This window comes from Salmo salar, chromosome 18 (assembly GCF_965601325.2).
Source record: "Salmo salar chromosome 18, fSalSal1, whole genome shotgun sequence".
In the NCBI taxonomy this organism is placed as follows: Eukaryota; Metazoa; Chordata; class Actinopteri; order Salmoniformes; family Salmonidae; genus Salmo; species Salmo salar.
The window spans coordinates 7,973,094-7,999,885 of record NC_138308.1 but is presented as its reverse complement, the minus strand read 5'-3'; the positions used below and the strand labels follow the sequence as shown (position 1 = coordinate 7,999,885).

The 26,792-nt window shown below is 39.6% G+C and overlaps 1 protein-coding gene across 4 annotated transcripts in view; it reads right to left on the bottom strand.

Annotated features, from left to right (window-relative positions):
- The window catches only part of LOC106576836 (protein FAM83H), a 69,250-nt gene extending 54,902 nt beyond the window's left edge, over positions 1-14,348 (bottom strand). For 3 of the 4 annotated variants that reach the window (XM_014154291.3, XM_014154289.3, XM_014154286.3), the window contains exons 1-2: positions 14,021-14,348; positions 3,510-3,961 (exon numbers count right to left, since the gene is read on the bottom strand). In XM_014154291.3, the coding sequence (XP_014009766.1) occupies positions 3,510-3,953 (444 nt within the window). In that variant the 5' untranslated portion in view covers positions 3,954-3,961; positions 14,021-14,348. Of the gene's footprint in view, positions 1-3,509; positions 3,962-13,071; positions 13,403-14,020 lie in introns of those variants that run through there. The other variant, XM_014154287.3, reaches the window with a different exon arrangement.
- Between the last annotated feature and the right edge of the window lie 12,444 nt (positions 14,349-26,792).

Here is a 26,792-nt window from a genome sequence, read left to right as displayed (position 1 = left end):
ATAAGGGAGCTGCTTGTCAAGCATAGAACGGGGAAAATATATGTTGAAAATGTGTGAAATTGTAAGAGTAATAATTAAATTAGCCTTCCCCGTAGCTCAGTTGGTAGAGCATGGTGTTTGCAACGCCAGGGTTGTGGGTTCGATTCCCACGGGGGGCCAAGTACAAAAAGAAGAAAAAAAAAAATTGTATGAAATGAAAATGAAATGTATGCATTAACTACTGTAAGTCGCTCTGGATAAGAGCGTCTGCTAAATGACTAAAATGTAAATGTAAAATGTAAATCATTTTTCGATTTCATTGTATTTCCATTGTGAATTCATGATACGTATCTTGTGAATTCATGATACATATAAAGTACAGTCGTTTGTTAAATTAGAGGCACGTCATTAGCAAAACGAACAGGAACATATACAATTTTCATCGCACAAAGGGTTGAAGACAAGAGGGGTTTCTTTGTCATGATGCCATCAATGGGTTCCCAAATATGAACGGCGCAATAGACGGAACCCACATCGCCATAAACGCACCATCCCAAAACGAGTTAATCTACAGTGCCGTCAGAAAGTATTCATACCCCTTGACTTATTCCACATTTTGTTGTGTTACAGCCTGAATTCTAAATGGATTAAATTGAGAAAAAGGAAATGTTTGCAAATGTATTTAAAATGAAATACAGAAATATCTCATTTACTGTACATAAGTATTCACACCCCCGAGTCAATATTAGAATACCTTTGGCAGCGATTACATCTGTGGATCTTTCTGGGTAAATCTCTAAGAGCTTTGCACTCTTGGATTGTACAATATTTGCACATTATTCTTTTAACAATCCTTCAAGCTTCTTCAATGCTAGACAGCCATTTTCCAATATTGCCATAGATTTTCAAATCGATTTAAGTCAAAACTCTAACTAGGCCGCTCAGGAACATTCTATGTTATCTTGGTAAGCAACTCCAGTGTATATTTGGCCTTATGTTTTAGATTATTTTCCTGCTGAAAGGTGAATTTGTCTAGGATTTTCCCTGTGCTTAGCTCTATTCCGTTTCTTTTTATCCCCCCCAAAATCTTGATAGTCCTTGCCAATGAACAGCATACCCATAACATGATGCAGCCACCACCATGCTTGAAAGAGTGGTACTCAGTGATGTATTATGTTGGATTTCCCCAAAACACACCACTTTGTATTCAGGACATAAAGTTCATTTCTTTGCAATTTTTTTTTGCAGTTTTACTTTAGTGCCTTATAGCAAACATGCTGCATGTTTAGGAATATTTGTATTCTGTACAAGCTTCCTTCTTTTCACTCTGTCACTTAAGTTAGTATTGTGGAGTAACTAGAATGTTGTTGATCCATCCTCAGTTTTCTCGTACCACAGCCATTAAACTCTGTAACTGCCTCATGGTGAAATCCCTGAGTAGCTTCCTTCCTCTCCAGCAAGGATGAATGCCTGTATCTTTGTTGTGACTGGATGTATTTACACACCATCCAACGTGTAATTAAAAGCTTTACCATGCTCAAATGGATATTCAATGTCTACTTTTTTCATTTTTACCCATTTACCAATAGATGCCCTTCTTTGCAAGACATTGGAAAACCTCCCTGGTCTTTGTGGTTGAATATGTGTTTGAAATTCACTGCGCAACATAGGGACCTTACAGATAATTGTATTTTAGGGGTACGGAGATGAGGTAGTCATTCAACAATCATATTAAACACTATTATGGCACACCGAGTGAGTCCATGCAACTTATTATGTGATTTGTTAAGCACATTTTTACACCTGAACTTATTTAGGCTTGCCATAACAAAGGGGTTGAATACTTACTGACAAGACATTTCAGCTTTTCATTTTTAATTAATTTGGAAACATTGCTGAAAACATAATTCCTCTTTGACATTATGGGGTATTGTGTGTAGGCCAGTGACACAAAATCTCAATGTAATCCATTTTAAATTCAGGCTGTAACATAATAAAAAATATAAAAGATTCAAGGGGTGTGAAAACTTTCTGAAGGCACTGTATGTGAACAGAAATGGCGTCCACTCGTAATGTGCAGGTGATAGTTTGTATGATGCTGAATGTGGTGGCAAGGTGGCTAGGTGGAATGCACGATTTGTTCATTCTGCAGAACAGCAATGTTGGCCTATACGCCTACAGGCGGGAGCTGTTGAGGATGGATGGCTTATTGGTGAGGATGGATGGCTTATTGGTGAGTGTTGCCTACTCATTTGAAGTATATTTGCCATTGCTAAAGCAACGTGAATTGTCCTAATGGTCCTCTCTTTGTAGCTATGTTTTTATTTTTACCGGTCAAGCCACAACTGAGCGAGCTAAATTTAACCTTTTGGTTGTCCTCAATCTCTGAAACTAGCTCAATCTCTGAAACTAGCAACTCTATTTCAGTCTAAACAATACATTTAAAAATATATATATTTTGGTTGCGCAGTTGTAGGCTATTTCATGGTACAGCGTTGTATATTCCTCACAGACTTTAAAGGGATGATTTTGACCATACCTGTATATGGTTAATTGGGGCGCTTCAAAATGCACAAGCACTGAGAACAATTGGTATTTATTAACAGTTATCTCCTACCGGTGTATGTATGACGTTTGTAGGATTGTTTGATAAATTACACATTTTGTATGCGTAAGAACATTTTAAATTCCGTTCGTAAGTAGTATTTTAGAATAGTTTCTACGCAATATTGATAAATGAGGCCCCAGGTATTTCAGCGGTGGATTGTACACTACACTATAATTCTAAAAGACAGCACATACAGTATAGTGACTCTTTCCACTTTGACCTATTGAAGCACACTGGCTGATAGAGAATTATGTAGCATTTACAGCCACATCCATACATGATTTGGTTTTACCTTCGAACATAAAATGATGTCAAATTGCTACATTTATGAGGTAAAAATATAGAAATGCACAGTTCAGCAGTTATCGAACTACAGTATATACGTTAACTACGCACTACATCATTTTGGTTCAGTAGTTATTTGTTTTGAGCAGTTTGATTAAGTGATATTTCATTGTATTGTTAACAAATGACAAGAAAATCATATCAAAGGTAAAGTGAATATTGCATTTTGAAAACTAGATAATTAGATTGAATATGGAAAATAATCTTGAAGCAACAGAAAAAGTGAATTATGTAGATTATCATTTATGGATATTAATTGTAGGGGCTTGATACAATTTTTGTTAGGACAAATCAAATCTGACATTTTAAACCAGAAATTACAAACTTCAGAAGCCTTTTTAAACTTTGGATACACTACAAGTTTGCATTTCCTGCTGCGCAGGAACATTCTCAGCAACAAAAGAGTGATCAACTACATCTGTAGTGAATTTGTTTGTTGTTCTCTGTCAATGGCAAACGTGCATAAAGATTGCAGAATTCTGCAAGATGGTCCAATGTGCCAATAAATTACTAGAATCTAAAATTGGGATCATGTATACTCTGCTAATAACCATACAAAAAAGAAAAACTGACATACTTGTTGAGCATTCTTGATAAGTCGACGAGCCTGCACCTTGATACTTGGCATATCTGGCTCAGAGGGGTTAACCAGTGTGGTGACATCGGTGGGTCCTATGAAGCGATGCTGTTCGGGCCAGCCAAGGTCAAGACCGGGTGCATCCAAGTCAGAGTGGACGGGCCAGTATGTGTCTGAAGAGCCGTCTCCCCCAGACTCCACATATGGGAGCTCAGGCTGAGTGCTCTGGTACGGAACTTTCACTGTGCACTTAATGTGCTCAATTTCCTGTCTGGAAAGGAAGTCCACCACATCCGCACTCTGGAGGAATTCATAATAGCCCTCCAGGTCATCCTCCACAAGTGCGTCAATGGCCAGCCGGTATTCCTCGCGGTAGTGGGGAGGCACGTAGTTGGGGTCCAGGAGGTCATCCCCGGCTGAGGAACACTGAGAGCGGTGTGCCATACTGATTCCTGAGAGGGAGCCCAAAGAGAGGGTACACACAATGTGAGAACTTGGTAGTGAGGAGAGATGGAAATAAAGTTATAGAGTGGCAGATGTGTAGGCTATGATCAATTCTGCATAGTTATACAAAATACAACGTCACAATTTACACATTAATATTTCATTATGCGTGTCCCCATGTAACCCAACACAAAATAAAACTGGAAAAGTGGAATGGGTGCATTCGGAAAGTATTCAGACCCCTTCTCCTCATTTTGTTACGATACAGCCTTATTCTAAAATGGAATAAATACATTTTTCCTCAATCTACACACAATACACAATAATAACAAAGCGAAAACAGGTTTAGAAAATTTTGCGAATGTATTAAAAAATTAAATAAAAAATACTTTATTTACATAAGTATTCAGACCCTTTGCTATGAGACTCAAAATTGAGCTCAGGTGCATTCTGTTTCCATTGATTTCCTCCGACACATTGGTGCGGCTGGATTCCGGGTTAAGTGGGCATTGTGTCAAGCAGCAGTGCGGCTTGGTTGGGTTGTGTTTTGGAGGACGCACGGCTCTCGACCTTCGCCTCTCCCGAGTCCATAGCGATGAGACAAGACTGTAACTACAAATTGGATACCACAAAATTGGGGAGAAAAAGGGTACAAAAAAATAAGAAGAAAAAGAGTATGCCTATAGTTAATAGCCTACAAGGGGAATTTAATATTAGTTTCAATATTGTAGTGGAAGATGAGAAGAACGTTTTGCCAAGGCCAAATGCAGGCTACTGTGCAACTCCTTATTTAGGTAGAATGTAATTTTGGAACTCAAATGAATTTATAAAAATGTTTTTTATCATTATTATTATTATTGTATATCATTGTTATTATTGTACACCTATTTACTAATCGAAACAAGAATTTTGAATATGCAAAACCTTTTTTTTTTTTTATTCTGTTGAGAAATGTTCATTGGCTAAATTTAATTTCATATGTTTAATTGTGTGCTCTGTATTTTGTTTAGGATAGGTTATAAGTAAGTCTGTTGTAAAATAAATAACATTAGCCTATTTCTGTCATTTGTTGGGTATGGTAGGCACTTCCCTTTGTTGGTAATTGCTGCAATATAGCCTGTTCAAAACTTATGTGAAGGTTTAAAATAGTTTGAAATAGTTTTATTTATTTCTGTTGAGACATTTTCGTTGGCCGAATTAAGTTCCAAGTGTAATACCGTGTTTGCCGCAATATAATAGCCTGCACGTATATTCCCTATAAAAAAAATATTTTATTTAACCTTTATTTAACTAGGCAAGTCAGTTAAGAACAAATTATTATTTACAATGGCGGCCTACCCCGGCCAAACCCTAACCCAGATGACTCTGGGCCAATTGTGCGCCGCCCTATGGGACTCCCAATCACAGCCAGTTGTGATACAGCCTGGAATCGAACCAGGGTCTGTAGTGACGCCTCTAGCACTGAGATGCAGTGCCTTAGACTGCTGTGCCACTCAGGAGCCCTGGCTTGACTTACTATTGATATTACCCTAGCAAAGTTTCAAAACTTTTGTGAAGGTTTGTTGTGGTGTGGTGTTGGATTCTAACTTAAAATATCCTTATTCATGTTACCATATTATAACTGGGTGTATGGAAATCTACTGATTGAGAAAGGGGAGTGCAGAAAGTTTACATTCTGTCAGAACATGTTATTGTCAAATCTCATGTGTCCTATGGAGAGCGGCAAAGAGTAACAGTCTGGTTTCAGTCACTGATAAGGTTGGATAGCCGTGGATTAGGGAGGAGTGAGGAATTTGGGCCGAGGTCAGGTCAGATGAAGTGAGAAGGAAAAGTCAACATTTAAGTTCCTGCCTAGCAACAGAAATGTATTGGCTGTCTAGAGGAGCAAGGAGGAGATTGCGCCTAGAAGGAGGGTATACATATATGTGCCTATGTAAACATGTCTTTGTCTTTGCAGCTGTTTGACCCAGTGGGTGAATAAACTTGGTTTGAGCTTTGACTAGTTGTCCGTTAGTTTTTCAGTCTGTTTGGCAGAACCAGTGGCTATTATTAAGCTTTAGCTACTGAAAGCCTATGAGGAAGAATGTTTCAGGCGTACCAGAGTTACTCTTATAATATACATTACAATGCTTATCTTTATAGAAAAAATTCACATAAAAAATGTACGAATTAACCTCTTTCTGTAAGTCTATATCTGTATAGCAGACGCAGTAGCCGTCTGACACAAAGAAATGCATGACAGTGTTGTAGAATGCCGCTGGCATATCTCTATCTATCTCTCTGGGGATAGGCCTAGGCTTCTCTTTCTTTATATAGGCTATATATTTTTATAATAATATCATACAGTGGACTCCTAAGACTGTAGGCCTATGCATGCAATGCCCTGATGCATTTAGTGTTCAAATCTCCGACAGCTGAACCGTGAGGTAGACAATCATTGTTTTAGGAAAGTAGCCCCCCCCCCCCCCCCCCAAAAAAATAGGACATAAAGTTTTGCATATGATACACATCGAAACAAGGAACAGCACTTTTGTAATTAGTTATAGGCTATTTTTAAGGACATGTAAATGTGGCTGATTTGGCCAATATCCCTTGTTTATTGATGGCGCTGGCTGCATATGGATGTCTGGTAAATTTCTCAAATGTCCGGTCACATTGTCCAGTGCCAAATTTTCCTAAAGGAAACCCTGAAATGCTTATAATGTTAATATGCATATTTTAGAATATTTGAATGAAAATCTGTCGGCAATTGGATGGAAACCTAGCTATAGACACCCTAAAGAGTGTGACAAGTGCGCTAGTCCAGTGTCACTTTGATTATGGCTGCACATCATGGTTCACCAGCAGAACCAAACATCTAAAGAGTAAGCCACAGTTTAGGGTTGAATATTTTCAATTGCTCCTCCCTGAGAACAACCAATTTTCTCACAGGTAACCCATTATTTCCAGGCCAAACTGGAAGTGTCTTTCTAAAGCATATAAAGCATATTTCTGGATTTGATTAGAGCTTTGATGAAAATTCAAGTCTGATGTTACCTGAGCCTGATGAGCCATACATTAAATACATTTTATGAGCACTACATTAAAGACAAAAAAGCCCAAATGATTGTACCGTTATCCAACACATAGCCTAATGATAGGCTACCGCCCATTACGTACGAGAGAAAAACATAAAAGCCCATAGATGTAGCTATGCTCTCTTGGGTAAGTAAAATAAACAAGCTCCAATGAGCTAATCTTGTTGAATGTTGACTGTATTATACTGTATTATATGGACTGGAATTACGCACCTCTTTCAAACCATGAACCTGGTGGAGAACATGTGATGCTGGTGCAGGACATGCGGCCTACAAAGTTACAATAATACTCCATAATATTTCCTCTAATGTTGTGCATATTAGCCTACCTACTCTTTCTCCATTGTTGCTTTATTCCTTCCTCGCTTTCAACAGTTTGCCTAAAGTAAATGTTTAGTTGTCCTGATCTTCATTGTAATGACATGCTTGAATAATATAGGACTAGAATAGGATGCAGATGGATTTCTTTTCTCTTCACGAACATTGAGGGTTACGGTTCTGAACAAATAACTGCTATAGCCTATCGCCATCCCGCGCTCTCTCTTCTTTCAAACTCCCCGGCCCGTGGCCGTGAGTGCTATTGTCTGCTGTATTTAACATGCAGCAAACAAGAGCTTGTGTCCCTCTTCTAATAGTCTGTTAGTATAAGAAATGCTAAAAATGTATTATTCCTGCAAGCTATTCTAGTCTAGATTTTCCTGGGACTAGAAAAGCTAAGGAGCGTTTTTTAAGGAGAGAAGCTAGCAGAGCGCATGCAGAGTATTGCGCAAGAGACCGAGGCTATAAGTTAGAAGCTTATGCATAGCCCATCATTCATTAGCTAAATATAAGGCTAATAACTGCATTGAATTTATTACCTGAAATTATAACCTGAATGAGGTAGGCTAGGACATATATATACACTACTGCTAATAAGTTTGGGGTCACTTAGAAATGTCCTTGTTTTTCAAAGAAAAGCACATTTCTTGTCCATTAAAATAACATCAAATTGATCAGAAATACAGTGTAGACATTGTTAATGTTGTAAATTACTACTGTAGCTGGAAACTGTATCCCTATGTAGATATTAATGGAATATCTACATAGGCGTACAGAGACCCATTATCAGCAACCATCACTCCTGTGTTCCAATGGCATGTTGTCTTAGCAAATCCAAGTTTATAATTTTAAAAGGCTAATTGATCATTAGAAAACCCTTTTGCAATTATGTTAGCACAGCTGAAAACTGTTGTTCTGATTAAAGCAACAATAAAACTGGCCTTCTTGAGACTAGTTGAGTATCTGGAGCATCATAATTTGTGGATTACAGGCTCAAAATGGCCAGAAACAAAGACCTTTCTTCTGAAACGCGTCAGTCTATTCTTGTTCTGAGAAATGAAGGCTATTCCATATGAGAAATTGCCAAGAAACTGAAGATCTTGTACAACGGTGTGTACTCCTTTCACAGAACAGCGCAAACTGGCTCTAACCAGAATAGAAAGAGGAGTGGGAGGCCCCAATGCACAACTTAGCAAGAGGACAAGTACATTAGAGTGTCTAGTTTGAGAAACAGACACCTCACAAGTCCTCAACTGGCAGCTTCATTAAATAGTACCCACAAAACACCAGTCTCAACGTCAACAGTGAAGAGGCGATTCCGGGATGCTGGCCTTCTAGGCAGAGTTGCAAAGAAAAAGCCATATCTCAGTCTGGCCAATAAAAAGAAAAGATTAAGATCGGAAAAACACAGACACTGGACAGAGGAAGACTGGAAAAAAGTGTTATGGACAGACAAATCTAAGTTTGAGGTGTTCGGATCTGTCACGTCCTGGCCAGTATAAGGTCAATTGGTATTGTAGTTTGGTCAGGACGTGGCAGAGGGTATTTGTTTTATGTGGTTCGGGGTGGTGTTTTGGAAAGTAGGGTGTTTGATTTAGTATTTCCGGGTTTTTGGGTTATGGTCTGTGTTTATGTATTTCTATGTGTTATCTAGTTAGTTGTATGTCTATGTTTGGTTAATTGGGGTGGACTTCCAATTGAAGGCAGCTGTGTGGTGTTGCCTTTGATTGGAAGTCCTATATTAGTTGGGTGTGTTTGTTTGTCTAATTGTGGGAGATTGTTTTTGCATTGCGTGTTTTGTAGCCTGTAAAACTGTTGCACTATCGTTGCTTATTGTTTTTTGTATCGTGTTCACGTTAGAGATTTATTAAATTCAAAGATGAACACGACCTCCGCTGCGTATTGGTCTACCTTTTCTGACGAGGACTTTTCTATTTCTTCTGAAGACGATGAATGCTGTGACAGGATCACAAGAAGAATATTCGTGAGACGCATAAAAAATGAAAAGATGCTGGAGGAGTGCTTGACGCCATCTGTCAAGCATGGTGGAGGTAATGTGATGGTCTGGGGGTGCTTTGGTGGTGGTAAAGTTGGAGATTTGTACAGGGTAAAAGGGATCTTGAAGAAGGAAGGCTATCACTCTATTTTGCAATGCAATGCCATACCCTGTGGACGGCGCTTAACTGGAGCCAATTTCCTCCTACAATAGGACAATGACCCAAAGCACAGCTCCAAACTATGCAAGAACTATTTAGGGAAGAAGCAGTCAGCTGGTATTCTGTCTATAATGGAGTGGCCAGCACAGTCACCGGATCTCAACTAAAGGTCGACCGATTATGATTTTTCAGCGCCGATACCGATTATTGGAGGGCCAAAAAAGGCCGATACCGATTAATCGGCCAATTTTTTTATATATATTTATAATAATGACAATTACAGCAATACTGAATGAACAATGAACACTTTGATTTTAACTTAATATAATACATCAATAAAATCTATTTAGTCTGAAATAAATAATGAAACATGTTCAATTTGGTTTAAATAATGCAAAAACAAAGTGTTGGAGAAGAAAGTAAAAGTGCAATATGTGTCATGTAAAAAAGCTAACGTTTAAATTCCTTGCTCAGAACATGAGAACATATGAAAGCTGGTGGTTCCTTTTAACATGAGTCTTCAATATTCCCAGGTTAGAAGTTTTAGGTTGTAGTTATTATAGGACTATTTCTCTCTATACCATTTGTATTTCATATACCTTTGACTATTGGATGTTCTAATAGGTACTTAAGTATTGCCAGCCTAATCTCGGGAGTTGATAGGCTTGAAGTCATGAACAGTGCAATGCTTGAAGCATTGCGAAGAGCCACTGGCAAATGCAGGAAAGTGCTGTTTGAATGAATGCTTACGAGCCTGCTGCTGCCTACCACCGCTCAGTCAGACTGCTCTATCAAATCATAGACTTAATTATAATATAATAACACACAGAAATACGAGCCTTAGGTCATTAATATGGTCAAATCCGGAAACTATCATTTTGAAAACAAAACGTTTATTCTTTCAGTGAAATACGGAACCTTTCCGTATTTTATCTAACGTCTAAATATTGCTGTTACATTGCACAACCTTCAATGTTATGTCATAATTACGTAAAATTCAGGCAAATTAGTTCGCAACGAGCCAGGCTGCCCAAACTGTTACATATACCCTGACTTTGCGTGCAATGAACGCAAGAAAAGTGACACAATTTCCCTAGTTTAATATTGCCTGCTAACATGAATTTCTTTTAACTAAATATGCAGGTTTAAAAAATATACTTCTGTATTTTGATTTTAAGAAAGGCATTGATGTTTATGGTTAGGTACGCATTGGTGCAACGTCAGTGCTTTTTTTCGCGAATGCGCTTGTTAAATCACCCGTTTGGCGAAGTAGGCTGATAAATTAACAGGCACCGCATCGATTATATGCAACGCTGGACAAGCTAGATAAACTAGTAATATCATCAACCATGTGTAGTTAACTAGTGATTATGTTAAGACTGATTGTTTTTTATAAGATACGTTTAATGCTAGCTAGCACCTTACCTTGGCTCCTTGCTGCACTCGCATAACAGGTAGTCAGCCTGCCACGCAGTCTCCTCGTGGAGTGCAATGTAATCGGCCATGATCGGTGTCCAAATATGCCGATTCCCGATTGTTATGAAAACTTGAAATCGGCCCTAATTAATCGGCCATTCCGATTAATCGGCTGACCTCTAATCTCAACCCTATTGAGCTGTTGTGGGAGCAGCTTGACCGTATGGTACGTAAGAAGTGCCCATCAAGCCAATCCAACTTGTGGGATGTGCTTCAGGAAGCATGGGGTGAAATCTCTTCAGATTAACTCAACAAATTGACAACTAGAATGCCAAAGGTCTGCAAGGCTGTAATTGCTGAAAATTGAGGATTCTTTGACGAAAGCAAAGTTCGAAGGACAAAATTATTTCAATTAAAAATCATTATTTATAACCTTGTCAACGTCTTGACTATATTTCCTATTCATTCTGCAACTCACTTCATGTATATTTTCATGGAAAACAAGGACATTTCTAAGTGACCCCAAACTTTTGAATAGTGTATCTATACAAAAGTATGTGGACACCCCTTCAAATTAGTGGATTCGGCTATTTCAGCTACACCCGTAGCTGACAGGTGTATAAAATTGAGCACACCACCATGCAATCTCCATAGACAAACATTGGCAGTAGAATAGCCTTACTGAAGAGCTCAGTGACTTTCAACATGGCACTGTCATTGGATGCCACCTTCCCAACAAGTCAGTTTGTAAAATTTATGCCCTGCTAGAGCTTGCCTAGTCAACTGTAAGTGCTGTTATTGTGAAGTGGAAATGTCCAGGAGCAACAACGGCTCAGCCGTGAAGTGGTAGGCCATACAAGCTCATAGAACGGGACCGCTGAGTGCTGAAGCGCATAGCGGGTAAAAGTCATCTGTCCTCTGTTGCAACACCCACACAAATGCTTTGTTTGTAAATTATGTCTGAGTGTTGGCTCTCTGTAAATGTTTAAACAAGAAACCGTGTTGTCTGGTTTGCTTAATACAAGGAATGTGAAATGATTTATACTTTTACATTTACTTCTGATACTTAAGTGTATTTCAGCAAAGTACATTTACTTTTGATACTTAAGTATATTTAAAACCAAATACTTTTAGTCTTTTACTCAAGTAGTATTTTACTCTGTGACTTTCACTTTTACTTGAGTCATTTTCTATGAAGGTATCTTGACTTTTACTTTCGAGTATGATCTTTGGCTACTTTTTCTACCACTGGTAGTCTCTATGTTGAACAGGATTATCTATTTTGGATGCAATTTGAATGGAAATGATGGAGAAAAAGAGAGCCTATGACAGAGTGAGCACTGATTTAAAGCAACAATATTCAAGTGGCATGCTGTTTTATAACTCTACAGCTGAAATAAATAAAAAATTATCTTTACAATTAAATGATAAGGTGACCCCCGAAACCCAGATGGAGACGTGTAAATTAGACACGCATTTAGTCCTTATATTACTGTAGCATATACTGCAACAAATGTAGGGACCATAATGGAAATAAGTCCCCGACTTTATTGTGCAATACCATGATATTGAAGTGCCCAAAGTCAGTATGTTTTGTTTATTTGTTGTGTGGTGCATTGGTACAGAAACCTATAGGTGGAAAATTTGTTGCATATATTTGATATAATTATAGATCTGGCATTAAAATGTTGAAATCCTGATTCCCACTAGATGATCATTGTCTGCAACCGGCTCTGATCGTGAAGTAATGAAACAGGAATGAATAGAGAGCTCATCTGTGGTGGTCAGCGAACCCTCAACCTTCTGGCCATAGCCCTGCAAGGCATCTATTGTGCCACAAAAACATGCTGAAGTGGCAAAGTCGATATCCACGTTTATAAAACAGGGTTATTCGTGTGAGTAAACATTATTTTGAGTTAATTCTATGAGGGGGGAGGGTGTTCAATTTATTTTACAGTAGCTTACAAGGGGAGGGTCATGTGAACATATTTGTAATGTTGTGGGGGGGTGGGGGGGGGGGGGGGGGTGCATTCTTTTTTTTAGGACACCTTGAGTTGGACAAGCTCCCCTCGTAAATGTCGACCTGTCCCTAAGAGAGAAATGTTCCACATTATCTTCCTATATGTTTCCTGAAAAACTTTAAGAACTAACCTTATGGCATAACTGAGATTCTTCCTGAACTTAATCATCCATGGTTTCAGTTTAGGCTATTATGATTTAGTTCTTCTCTTGAACCGGTATTCCCCACTGATACTGTATCGCATTCCTAGTCTGGCTGGACTCCTCAAAAAGAGCGTTCTGCGTGGCTTGATCACCTACCCCGGCAGAACCAGTTTATTTTCATGCTTGCTTGAGGCATGTTAGGGAGAATGGAAGAGTTTCTGAAGTGAGAAAGAAGCCCGTCTCACAGATTGCTGACGAGTTATGCCCCGCCTCAAAGTAACCCATCCTAACTGCAAATGTTCTATTTATTCCAGTTTCGTGACATGGACGCGAAAATGTGGTGTTTTATGGTGCTTTCAAAACAACTGGGACTCGGAAAAAACGAGGTGAATTCACGATGTCAGTGATCTTCAAGGCGGAAAGTCGCTCTAGAAAGGAGCTTTAGAAAGAGCCCCGAGTTCCCGACTTGGAATTCAAAGTTGGATGACCGTTCAAAACGGTTTTTCCCAGTCGGAGCTCGTTCCCAGTAGTCTTGAACGCACTGAAGTCGGAAGTCTTGAGATTTCCAAGTTCCTAGTGTCCAGTTATTTTGAACGCGGCAGTATAAACGTATTTCATGCCATTCTACATCATTTAGGCCTACATGACAGGAGACATCAGAATATTTGTTAATACTACAAAAATGACCAAAATTAGTAGCGACTATGACACTGTCAAACAGATAAATGAACACGACCTGGGCCGGTTTCCCAAAAGCATTTTAGGCTAAGTTTATTGGATCCTATGGTTTTAAAATAAACGCAGCCTTATTAATATGCTTTTGGGAAAACGTACTTGGTCTTGACCTGGCCTAGGGCCAATAAAAAGAGGGGAGACACATATTGTACAATAAATATTAGGAGGCTACTAATTCAACTTTCCAGTGGCACTGACTCACCCAATGATGGAGATAGATAGCATGAGTATGCGTAGCCTAGGTTTCTTACTGTACAGGTGATGGTCTCAAGATAGGCCTGACTACTTTGAAAAACAGTGCTGTTCGTTGAGGGAAAAAATGGTAGCTTCTACTGACAAATTAGTCTTCTCTTTCAGGCAGTAGGCATTTGCTTTCCAAACGTATTTCCCACGATTGTATTTTGAAATTTGCGAAAGGCCTTTAGCTATTCACTGCCAGCGCGAAAAAAAATATTATCCATAGAAATAGAATCCATAGAACGAAAGTGCCCATTCAAGTCAGGACTAACAGCCATTTTGAGCATACCCATGAGTTTACGACTCAAATTACGAGGGTGAGGTTCCCAAACCCTTCCCAGATAGCATATTTGGTTCCTTGGAAGTTGTGAGAACGTACATTTTTGGTTTCCCATTGGTTCTCGGAAAACAGTTTTTTTGAGAATGGAAGTGAAAATGCAGGCTGTTTTGGGAAATTACATTCTTAGGTTGCAGGTAGGTTCTGAGAAAGTGTTTCTATATTTATTTAACTAGACAAGTAAGTTAAGAACATATTCTTATTTACAATGACAGCCTAGAAACAGTGGGGTAACTGCCTTGTTCAGGGGCAGAATAACAGATTTTTATCTTGTCAGCTCAGCGATTCAATCTAGCAACCTCTTGGTTACTGGCCCAATGCTCTAACCACTAGTCTACCTGCCACCCCAATGGTTACCCCGAAAGTTTTCCTGGGAGGTTTTATTAACTTTCTGAGAACAGAAATTATATGATATTTGAAAGTAATTAAATAACATTCTGAGAACATGTTTCAAGAATACTTTGATTAACACAGCTAACTTAGGGTAACTGTTTTGAACTCCAAGCACAGATAGGATACATGGAAATTAATGTGCTTAGGTTTTAATCATGCAAACACATTTTAATATTGCAGATAGATTGTGGCTTCCGTCAATGTAATTGTCTGAATCATTTTGAATCTCCCATATATATTTTTGTAAATATATATATATATATATATATATATACACTAAATCAAATGTATTTATATACCCCTTCTTACATCAGCTGATATATCAAAGTGCTGTACAGAAACCCAGCCTAAAACTCCAAACAGCAAGCAATGCAGGTGTAGAAGCACGGTGGCTAGGAAAAACTCCCTAGAAAGGCCAAAACCTAGGAAGAAACCTAGAGAGGAACCAGGCTATGAGGGGTGGCCAGTCCTCTTCTGGCTGTGCCGGGTGGAGATTATAACAGAACATGGCCAAGATGTTCAAATGTTCATAAATGACCAGCATGGTCAAATAATAGTAATCACAGTGAACAGGTCAGGGTTCCATAGCCGCAGGCAGAACAGTTGAAACTGGAGCAGCAGCACGGCCAGGTGGACTGGGGACAACAAGGAGTCATCATGCCAGGTAGTCCTGAGGCATGGTCCTAGGGCTCAGGTCCTCCGAGAGAGAGAAAGAAAGAATTAGAGAGAGCATAGTTAAATTCACACAGGACACCGGATAAGACAGGAGAAATACTTCAGATATAACAAACTGACCCTAGCCCCCCGACACATAAACTACTGCAGCATAAATACTGGAGGCTGAGACAGGAGGGGTCAGGAGACACTGTGGCCCCATCCGATGATACCCCCGGACAGGGCCAAGCAGGCAGGATATAACCCCACCCACTTTGCCAAAGCACAGCCCCCACACCACTACCAGTCAAAAGTTTTAGAACACCTACTCATTCAAGGGTTTTTCTTTATTTGTAATATTTTCTACATTGTAGAATCATAGTGAAGACATCAAAACTATGAAATAACACATATGGAATCATGTAGTAACCAAAAAAGTGTTAAACAAATCAAAATAAAATTTCGATTCTTCAAAGTAGCTACCCTTTTCCTTGATGACAGCTTTGCACATGCTTGGCATTCTCTCAACCAGATTCATGAGGTAGTCACCTGGAATGCATTTCAATTTAAGGTGTGCCATCTTAAAAATTTGTGGAATTTCTTTCCTTCTTAATGCGTTTGAGCCAATCAGTTGTGTTGTGACAAGGTAGGCGGTATACAGAAGAAAGCTCAACTTGGTAAAAAACCAAGTCCATGTTATGGCAAGAACAGCTCAAATAAGCAAAGAGAAACAACCGTCCATTATTACTTTAAGACATGATGGTCAGTCAATCCAGAAAATGTCAAGAACATTTCTTCAATTGCAGTCACAAAAACCATCAACCGCCATGATGAAACTCGCTCTCATGAGGACCGCCACAGGAATGAAAGACCCAGAGTTACTTCTCCTGCAGAGGATAAATTCATTAGAGTTAACCTGTTAGGGCTAGGGGGCAGTATTGACACGGCCGGATAAAAAACGTACCCGATTTAATCTGGTTACTACTCCTGCCCAGTAACTAGAATATGCATATAATTATTGGCTTTGGATAGAAAACACCCTAAAGTTTCTAAAACTGTTTGAATGGTGTCTGTGAGTATAACAGAACTCATATGGCAGGCAAAAACCTGAGAAGATTCTGAACAGGAAGTGGCCTGTCTGACAAGTTGTTGTTCATCTTGGCTCTTTTTATTGAAGACTGAGGATCTTTGCTGTAACGTGACACTTCCTACGGCTCCCATAGGCTCTCAGAGCCCGGGAAAAAGCTGAATGATATCGAGGCAGCCCCAGGCTGAAACACATTTACGCTTTTGGCAAGTGGCCGATCAGAGGACAATGGGCTTAGGCGCATGCACGAGTCGACCCCGTGCTTTATTTTCTTTCCTCTTTTTACCTAAACGCAGATTCCCGGTCGGAATATTATTGCTTTTTTACGAGAAAAATTGCATAAAAATTGATTTTAAACAGCGGTTGACATGCTTCGAAGTACGGTAATGGAATATTTCAATTTTTTTTGTCACGAAATGCGCCATGCTCGTCACCCTTATTTACCCTTTCGGATAGTGTCTTGAACGCACGAACAAAACGCCGCTATTTGGATATAACAATGGATTATTTGGGACCAAACCAACATTTGTTATTGAAGTAGAAGTCCTGGGAGTGCATTCTGACGAAGAACAGCAAAGGTAATAACATTTTTCTTATAGAAAATCTGACTTTGGTGAGTGCTAAACTTGCTGGGTGTCTAAATAGCTAGCCCTGTGATGCCGGGCTATCTACTGAGAATATTGCAAAATGTGCTTTCACCGAAAAGCTATTTTAAAATCGGACATATCGAGTGCATAGAGGAGTTCTGTATCTATAATTCTTAAAATAATTGTTATGCTTTTTGTGAACGTTTATCGTGAGTAATTTAGTAAATTCACCGGCAGTGTTCGGTGGGAATGCTAGTCACATGCCAGTCACATGCTAATGTAAAAAGCTGGTTTTTGATATAAATATGAACTTGATTGAACAAAACATGCATGTATTGTATAACATAATGTCCTAGGGTTGTCATCTGATGAAGATCATCAAAGGTTAGTGCTGCATTTAGCTGTGGTTTGGGTTTGTGACATTATATGCTAGCTTGAAAAATGGGTGTCTGATTATTTCTGGCTGGGTACTCTGCTGACATAATCTAATATTTTGCTTTCGTTGTAAAGCCTTTTTGAAATCGGACAGTGTGGTTAGATTAACGAGAGTCTTGTCTTTAAAATGGTGTAAAATAGTCATATGTTTGAAAAATTGAAGTTTTTGCATTTTTGAGGTATTTGAATATCGCGCCACGGGATTACACTGGCTGTTGAGTAGGTGGGACGCAAGCGTATATTTTTTTCCCCCACATCACACATAAATGACAAAGCAAAAACAGGTTTTTAGACATTTTTGCAAATGTATAAAAACAACGGAAATATCACATTTACATAAGTATTCAGACCCTTTACTTTGTTGACGCACCTTTGGCAGCGATTACAGCCTTGAGTCTTCTTGGGAATGACGCTACCAGTTTGGCCTACCTGTATTTAGGGTGGTTTTCCCATTTTTCTCTGCAGATCCTCTCAAGCTCTGTCAGGTTGGATGAGGACCGTCACTGCACAGTTATTTTCAGGTCTCTCCAGAGATGTTAGATCGGGTTCAAGTCTGGGCTCTGGCTGGGCCACGCAAGGACATTCAGAGACTTGTCTTGAAGCCTCATTGTCTTGGCTGTGTGCTTAGTGTCATTGTCCTGTTGGAAGATGAACCTTCGCCCCAGTCTGAGGTCACGAGTGCTCTGGAGCAGGTTTTCATCAATCATCTTTCTGTACTTTGCTCCGTTCATCTTTCCCTTGGTCCTGACTAGTCTCCCAATCCCTGCTGCTGAGAAACATCCCCACAGCATGATGCTGCCACCACCATGCTTCACCGTAGGGATGGTGCCAGGTTCCACGCTTGGCATTCAATCCAATGAGTTCAGCCTTAATTTCATCAAACCAGAGAATCTTGTTTCTCATGGTCTGAGAGTCCTTTAGCAAACTCCAAGCGGGCTGTCATGTGCCTTTTACTGAGGAGTTGCCACTCTACCATAAAGGCCTGATTGGTAGAATACTGCAGAGATGGTTGTCCTTCTGGAAGGTTCTCCCATCTCCACAGAGGAACTCTGGAACTCTGTCAGAGTGGCCATTGGGTTCTTGGTCACCTCCCTGACCAAGGCTGTTCTCCCTTCGATTGCTCAGTTTGGCTGGGCAGCCAGCTCTAGGAAGAGTCTTGGTGGTTCCAAACTTCTTTAATTTAAGAATGATGGAGGCCACTGTGTTCTTGGGGACCTTCAATGCTGCAGGCTTTTTTGGTAGTCTTCCCCAGTTCTGTGCCTCGACACAATTCTGTCTCAGAGCTCTACGGACAATTCCTTCGACCTCATGGCTTGGTCTTTGGTCTGTCAACTGTAGAACTTTATATAGACAAGTGTGTGCCTTTCCAAATCATGTCCAATCAATTGAATTTACCACAGGTGGACTCCAATCAAGTTGCAGAAACATCTCAAGGGTGATCAATGGAAACAGGATACACCGGAGCTCAATTTCGAGTCTCATAGCAAGGGGTCTGAATACTTATGTAAATATGGTATTTCTGGTTTTTATTTTTAATAAATTTGCAAAATTTTCAAGAAAACGTTTCACTTTGTCATTATGGGGTATTGTGTGTAGATTGATGAGGAAAAAAAATAATTTAATCAATATAGAAAAAGGGAAGGGGTCTGAATACTTTCTGAATGCTGGTATTCGTATCACAATATATATAAATTCTCTACAAAATGAATTTCAATAGAAAACTAAGAAAAATAGCCAAAATCCTGCAACCATGGAGAGGTAAATACTTTTCTATTTATGAAAAAATTACACCAATTAACTCCTTAGTCATATCTCAGTTTACTCACTTACTTATGGCGCTGACTATTCCGGAAGGTTCGTACTTTTTTGTTGTTGTTGCTTTATCTGGGATGCTAAACCAGACATGATGAAGCATGCCTATCTATATAATGAATATAAATTGGGTGGGCTGAGATGAGATGATTAAATATAGAAGCACTAAAGCTCTCTAAAAGCTTCACTTATTCAAAAGTTTTACTTGAATCCAAAATTGTTCTCAAGTAGATTACTAAGGAAAGCTCATCCCTTGTTTAAAAATGGCCTTTTTGCTTTGTGCAGATTGCCATTTCTCATTTTCAATTAATTGAAAATGAAACCTTGTTCAAAGTATCTCACTTTTTCAAAGAAGCAATGCAGAGCTGGTTACAATTTCAAATTCATCCCCCAGAAAAGATAGAACATATTATGATTGAACTCAAATGTGCTGCTTGATAAAATATTCGTATTTATGGAAAAATTGTTTGAGAAGGCTATTCTGTTTTTAAATTATATTGTAAATTGGAGTGGTAGAATTATGTATTTCAGGGAGCTATCGGAATTACATGGGAAGGTCTGGTCAGTCCAAGATTACAACCAACTGATTACAGCACTATCCCAAAAATGGAGAAGGCAGGTGGCAGTTGGAGGATGTAGGGAATAGATCCACCATTGAACACAAAAACACTTGTTACAGAATATTTTACATAGAAATAACATCTGTATAAATAGGAAAATATACCAGTTTAATTTAAGAACCAGGATGTTAACAGCTGTGCCATACAGACTGCAAAATAGTTGGGAAGATATTTTTGATAATTTAAGTAAATGTAATCTTTACTTCAAGTCAGATGTTTATATGTTATGTATAAAAGGCATATGTATGCATTGTTTACTATTTCAATTTATTTATAACAATGTCATTGTTGGAGTTCAGGTGTTTGACGGGCTTGATGTGTGACTCGGTGCATTCTTGTCAAATAAATATGCTTATTCATTCATCTTTATGGATACATTCTGCAATTAGTTAAATTGGGATTTGAATCCGCAACAGAACATGCCAACAAGTTAGTTTTTAATTTCTTTAATACAGCAGTGCCTTCTGACACCATGAATTAAAATGGATTTCACCTTGTTCATATAGTTGGCAGACATTATACGGGATGAAATATAAACCTCCACTGGCTGACGGAGAAGAGGATCTGGTAAAATAAGGGTGTTTCTAATATCATCTAGGTAGGTAAGTAGCTAGCAAGTTAGCTAGATTCTTTGCAAAATACTAGCCTCGTATTCACTGCACATTGTAAATATCTGACTGCTTCTAGGATAGTATTCTGTACAAGACACAAGAACAAATGCATACATAAGAAAACAGGTATTAGTTAAATAAAATATGGAACAGTAAATGAAAATGCTAAATATATAGTTCGTTTGGATCAAGGTAGCTAGTAGCTAGCTAGCTTACAGTAAAAGTGTCAGTTAGAGAGGAAATGCCAGAGCTTGCAGGGATTTGTAGTCTTTCATGATATCTACATTGATGCTAATTAGCATTTTAGAATCTTAGTAAATAGAGGCAAATATATTGATAAAAGTCACATTTACAAGGTTATCAAAATATCACGGCAGTAAAAGCCTACATGAAACACAGACCTTGTTTGAAGTGGCTCTAAAATCACATATGGGAAAAAAGAATGACCGCTAGGTTTTATGGGTATTATGACAGATCAACTGTGGGGCTCTATGGGCAAAGATAGAAGAAGGAGGGTTAGTTACCAGTATCTTTGGTATGGGTACACTCTCAATGGCCGGCAGTCCACCCATTATACCATACTATCACTGGGCAGGGGAGGTGCAACTGCTCAGCCAAAAGTCAGACACGACAAACTGTGGTTTTTCAACAGCGAGGCTCAGATCAACATGGCAGTGTTGTCATTGTTTATAAAAGTTATTTATAATGTCGAAATAAACATGTCTCCAACTCCCATATCATACACTCAAAATGTGTGTACATTGTACAATCAATTAGGGAGAGAGCCTCAAATATCACATCCATTTGTATATCCACTGTAGCATTCTATATATGAATCGCCAAAGTTCAAGTTATGCCTTTGGTCACGTTCCCATGGAGCAAACAAAAACACCCTAATGAATGGTTGACAATAGAGCCTCCCACAATGCAGGCGATGGCCGCAGGATGAAGTTGGTGAAGAGCCCTGACAGTAAATCTCAGTAAGACCAAAATAATGGTGTTCCAAAAAAGGTCCAGTCACCAGGACCACAAATTCTATCTAGACACCATTGCCCTAGAGCACACAGAAAACTACACATACCTTGGCCTAAACATCAGCGCCACAGGTAACTTCCACAAAGCTGTGAACGATTTGAGAGACAAGGCAAGGGTATTCTATGCCATCAAAAGGAACATAAAATTCGACATACCAATTAGGATCTGGCTAAAAATACTTGAATCAGTTATAGAACCCATTGCCCTTTATGGTTGTGAGGTCTGGGGTCCGCTCACCAACCAAGCATTCATAAAATGGGACAACCACCAAATTGAGACTGCATGCAGAATTCTGCAAAACAATATCCTCTGTGTACAACGTAAATCACAAAATAATGCAAGCAGAGCAGAATTAGGCCGATACCCGCTAATGATCAAAATCCAGAAATGAGCCGTTTAAAATTCTACAACCACCTAAAAGGAAGCGATTCCCAAACCTTCCATAACAAAGCCATCACCTACAGAGAGATGAACCTGGCGAAGAGTCCCAAAAGCAAGCTGGTTCTGGGGCTCTGTTCACCAACAGACCCCACAGAGCCCGAGGACAGCAACAATATTAGACCCAACCAAATGAGAAAACAAAAAGATAATTACTTGACACATTGGAAAGAATTAACAAAAAAACAGAGCTAACTAGAATGCTATTTGGCCCTAAACAGAGAGTACACAGTGGCAGAATACCTGACCTCTGTGACTGATCCAAACTTAAGCAAAGCTTTGACTATAGGCAGACCTGGCTCTCAAGAGAAGACACGCTATGTGCACACTGCCCACAAATTGAGGTGGAAACTGAGCTGCACTTCCTAACCTCAACCCAAATGTTTGACCATAGACACATTTCCCTCAGATTACACAGATCCAAAGAATTTGAAAACAAACCCAATTATGATAAACTCCCATATCTACTGGGTGAAACACCACAGTGTGCCATCACATCAGCAAGATTTGTGACCTGTTGCCACAAGAAAAGGGCAACCACTGAAGAACAAACACCATTGTAAATACAACCTGTGTTTGTTTTCCCTTTTGCACATTACAACACTGTAATATATATATATATATATATACACACACATACATATACACACACATTTGTAATGTCTTTATTCTTTTGGAACTTCTGTGAGTGTAATGTTTACTGTTAATTATCTACTTCACTTGCTTTGGCAATGTTAACATATGTTTCCCATGCCAATAAAGCCCCTTGAATTGAAGAGCAACTGCAGAAACTTGCAGTCAAAACTTCATGACCTTTGATCACATGATTTTTCTAAAGTTCATGCAGTCTACATGTTGGCGCCAGGGGCGAATGACTGACCTCTCAATGAAGCCATGGCATTGTTAGCAGAAAACAGAATCCCCCATGATAGTGAATAGAACATCTTTGTATAAAACAAAAAAACGATTTGAGGACAATCATAACAATAATTGCTTATAGTGCACGATATGAATGTCATCGAACCGATTATTTTAAACTTGCACACAGAGGAAGTTATAAGGATACATTATATGACAGCCTGCAGTCCCCCGGTCACCCTTCAACTTGACTTACTGAACGAGAGGCTGCACATCACTCCCTGGAGTAGCTAAAGCCCTTATTGAGGTCACTTGCAGGCCATTTTAGCTTGGATGTTTGCGTAAAAACATCCCCTGAACAAGGCAGTTAACCCACTGTTCCTAGGCCGTCATTGAAAATAAGAATTTGTTCTTAACTGACTTGACTAGTTAAATAAAGGTAAAATAATAAAAATAAAACCATTTTTCCTCACAGATACTTTATGGAACAACAAAGATACGATTTAAAAATAAGTATTTTTCGTAACTGGTTTGTGTCACGGTGTAACGATCATCTGAAAGAGGGGACCAAGATGCAGCGTGGTGAGTGTTCATATTGAATTTTAATAATACAAAACACTTGAACATAAGAAACAAACGAACGCCAACAGTTCTGTCAGGTGCAAACCACACAGAAACAACTACCCACAAAACCCCAAAGGAAAACTGGCAGCCTAAGTATGGCTCCCAATCAGCGACAACGATGTACAGCTGTCCCTGATTGAGAGCCATACCAGGCCAAAACGAAGAAAAACAAAAACATAGAAAAAAGACAGAATGCCCACCCAAATCACACCCTGACCAAACCTAAATAGAGACATAAAAAAGGCTCAGGTCAGGGCGTGACACGCGGTTGTCGTAGGAATGAGCGGGCCAAAGTGCAGCGTGTCGTTCCACATTTTATTTATACTGTGAAACTATGCAATATATAAATAAAACTTGAATGACAAAAACAAACCGTGACGCAGAGGTGAAACATACACTGCTCAAAACTAATCTCCCACAAACCCAGGTGGAAAAAAAACCTACTTAAATATGATCTCCAATTAGAGACAGAGGGCCAAATGCCTCTAATTGGAGATCGTCCCAAACAAAACCAAGATAGAAATACAAAACTAGAACATAGAAACACACGTCACACCCTGATCTACTCTACCATAGAAAATAACATCTTACTATGGTCAGGACGTGACAGTACCCCCCGAAAGGTGCGGACTCCGACCGCACCAAAACAAAAACACAACAAACCCCCCCAAAAAATAAACAAAAGCGAGGGTAGGGTGGGTAACTACTGTCTATGGTGGCTCTGGTGCAGTACACAACCTTCTTATCCCGCGGATCCTCCAACAGAGGCGGCTCTGGTTCGGGGCGTAACCCCCGCTCCGCCCGCTGATCCCTCTGCTTCTGTGTCACCGGACCGTGGATCCTCGCCGGAGGTTCCGGGCTGCAGGCCGCCGCCGGAGGCTCCAGACTGGGAACTGTCGCCGGAAGCGCCGGACTGGGAACTGTCGCCGGAAGCGCCGGACTGGGAACTGTCGCCGGAAGCGCCGGACTGGGAACTGTCGCCGGAAGCGCCGGACTGGGAACTGTCGCCGGAAGCGCCGGACTGGGAATGGGCACTGGAGGCCTGATGCGTGGGGCTGGCACAGGTGTCGTCAGACTGGTAACACGCACCTCAGGGCGAGTGCGAGGAGGAGGCACAGGACGTACTGGGCTGTGGAGGCCTGATGCGTGGGACCGGTACAGGTGGCACCGGGCTGATGACACGCACCTCAGTGCGAGTGCGGGGAGGTAGCACAGGACTGATGTTCCGCTCCTAAACACACCCGCTCCTCAGCGCTCTCCACGCCAGCACCTCTCTCTCCGGAATCTTGCGTCGAGCTCCTCACTCGACTCCGACTGGCTCTGGTTCACCCCTCAACTCGCCACGGTAAGCACGGGACGTTGGCTCAGGTCTCCACCCTGACTCTGCCAATCTCCCTGTGTGCCACCCCCAAAAATTTTTTTGGGGCTGCCTCTCGCACTTGCCTCGTGGTTGGTATAGTGCCTCATAATATCGCTGCTCCGCCTTGACTGCCTTAATCTCCTCCTTAGGACGCCGATAATCCCCAGCCTGATTCCAGGGTCCTTTCCCGTCCAGTATCTCCTCCCAGGTCCATTCCTGTCTCTCCTGGGCACGCTGCTTGGTCCATTGGTGGTGGGAGATTCTGTCACGGTTGTCGTGGGAATGAGCAGACCAAAGTGCAGCGTGTGTGTCATTCCACATTTTATATATACTGTGAAACTATGCAATACATAAATAAACTTGAATGACCAAAAAAAAAAAATTAAGTGACGCAGAGGTGAAACATACACTGCTCAAAACTAATCTCCCACAAAACCATGTGATGAAAAAAAAACTACTTAAATATGATCTCCAATTAGAGACAACGAGGACCAGCTGCCTCTAATTGGAGATCATCCCAAACAAAACCAACATAGAAATACAAAACTAGAACATGAACATAGAAATACAAAACATAGAAAAACACCTGTCACACCCTGACCTACTCTACCATAGAAAATAACATCTTACTATGGTCAGGACGTGACAGTTTGAGAATAAAATTATTTTGGTTGGTCTGTTACTGAATGAGGATGGATATCTACTCTCATATGGGGAATTTCTTGATAAATTTAAAATTCCAATAACCCCGAGAGAATATGCAATTGTTTTTGATGCGATTCAGAGGGGGTTTGTATCTCTTTTAAATTACTCTGTGGTTGATGTAAGTAACATAGATTTACATGAAAATATATTAATTGGCAATATTAACATCAAAGATAAACGTAGTAATAAACAGATTAGGAATATTGTTTGTGATACTACAATTCCCTCAGCAAGATTCTTTTGGTCAAATATCTATGGTGATATACAATGGGGGAAAGCATGGAAAATTGCTAACAAATATTGTATCAGTAACAAGGTAAAGGAAGTTTCATTTAAAATGTTACATAGAATTTATCCTGTGAAACATGTTTTGGAAATATTCAAGCTGAATATTGACTATAAATGTGATTTTCTGTGGAATGGAAGAGACCATTTTGGATTTGTTTTTTGCCTGTATTTATAGTAGAATTTTTGGGATTGACATACAGAATATTGTTACAAAAAAAAAAAAAAATAGGACTGGTTGTACTTGTCACGGGTGTCATAGGGATTGGACCAAAACGCAGCAGGAACGTGTAAACTCATCTTCTTATTTTATTAAAGAAGGAAAACAAAAGAAACACGTATACAAAAAAACAACAAACGCCACTAAACAGTCCTGTCAGGTGCACGAACACAAAACAGGAAACCACTACCCACAAATCCCATAGAAAAAACACCCCTCTTAAATAGGACCTTCAATTAGAAGCAACGAGAGCAGCTGCTTCCAATTGAAGGTCAACCCAATAAACACCACATAGAAATAGACATACTAGAACTAACATAGAAATAGACTAACAAAGAACATAGCCCAACAAACCCAGAAACACTCTAAACAAACACCCCCTGCCACGCCCTGACCAAACTACAATAACAAACAACCTATTTTACTGGTCAGGATGTGACAGTACTATTTAATGGTTTTGATATAATGATTTATTTCAGAAATTCTGACATTGATAAAGATGTAGTATATTTAATTAAACTGCTAATAATATTAGGTACATTTCATATTCACAAATGCAAATGGTCTAATTCAAACAAAAATGCAATTAAAACTTGTTGTATTATTAATGCATATGATTTGTTTGTTTAGGATTCCTGGCAATGTAAATAGTTTGTATGTATGCTTGTTTGCATGT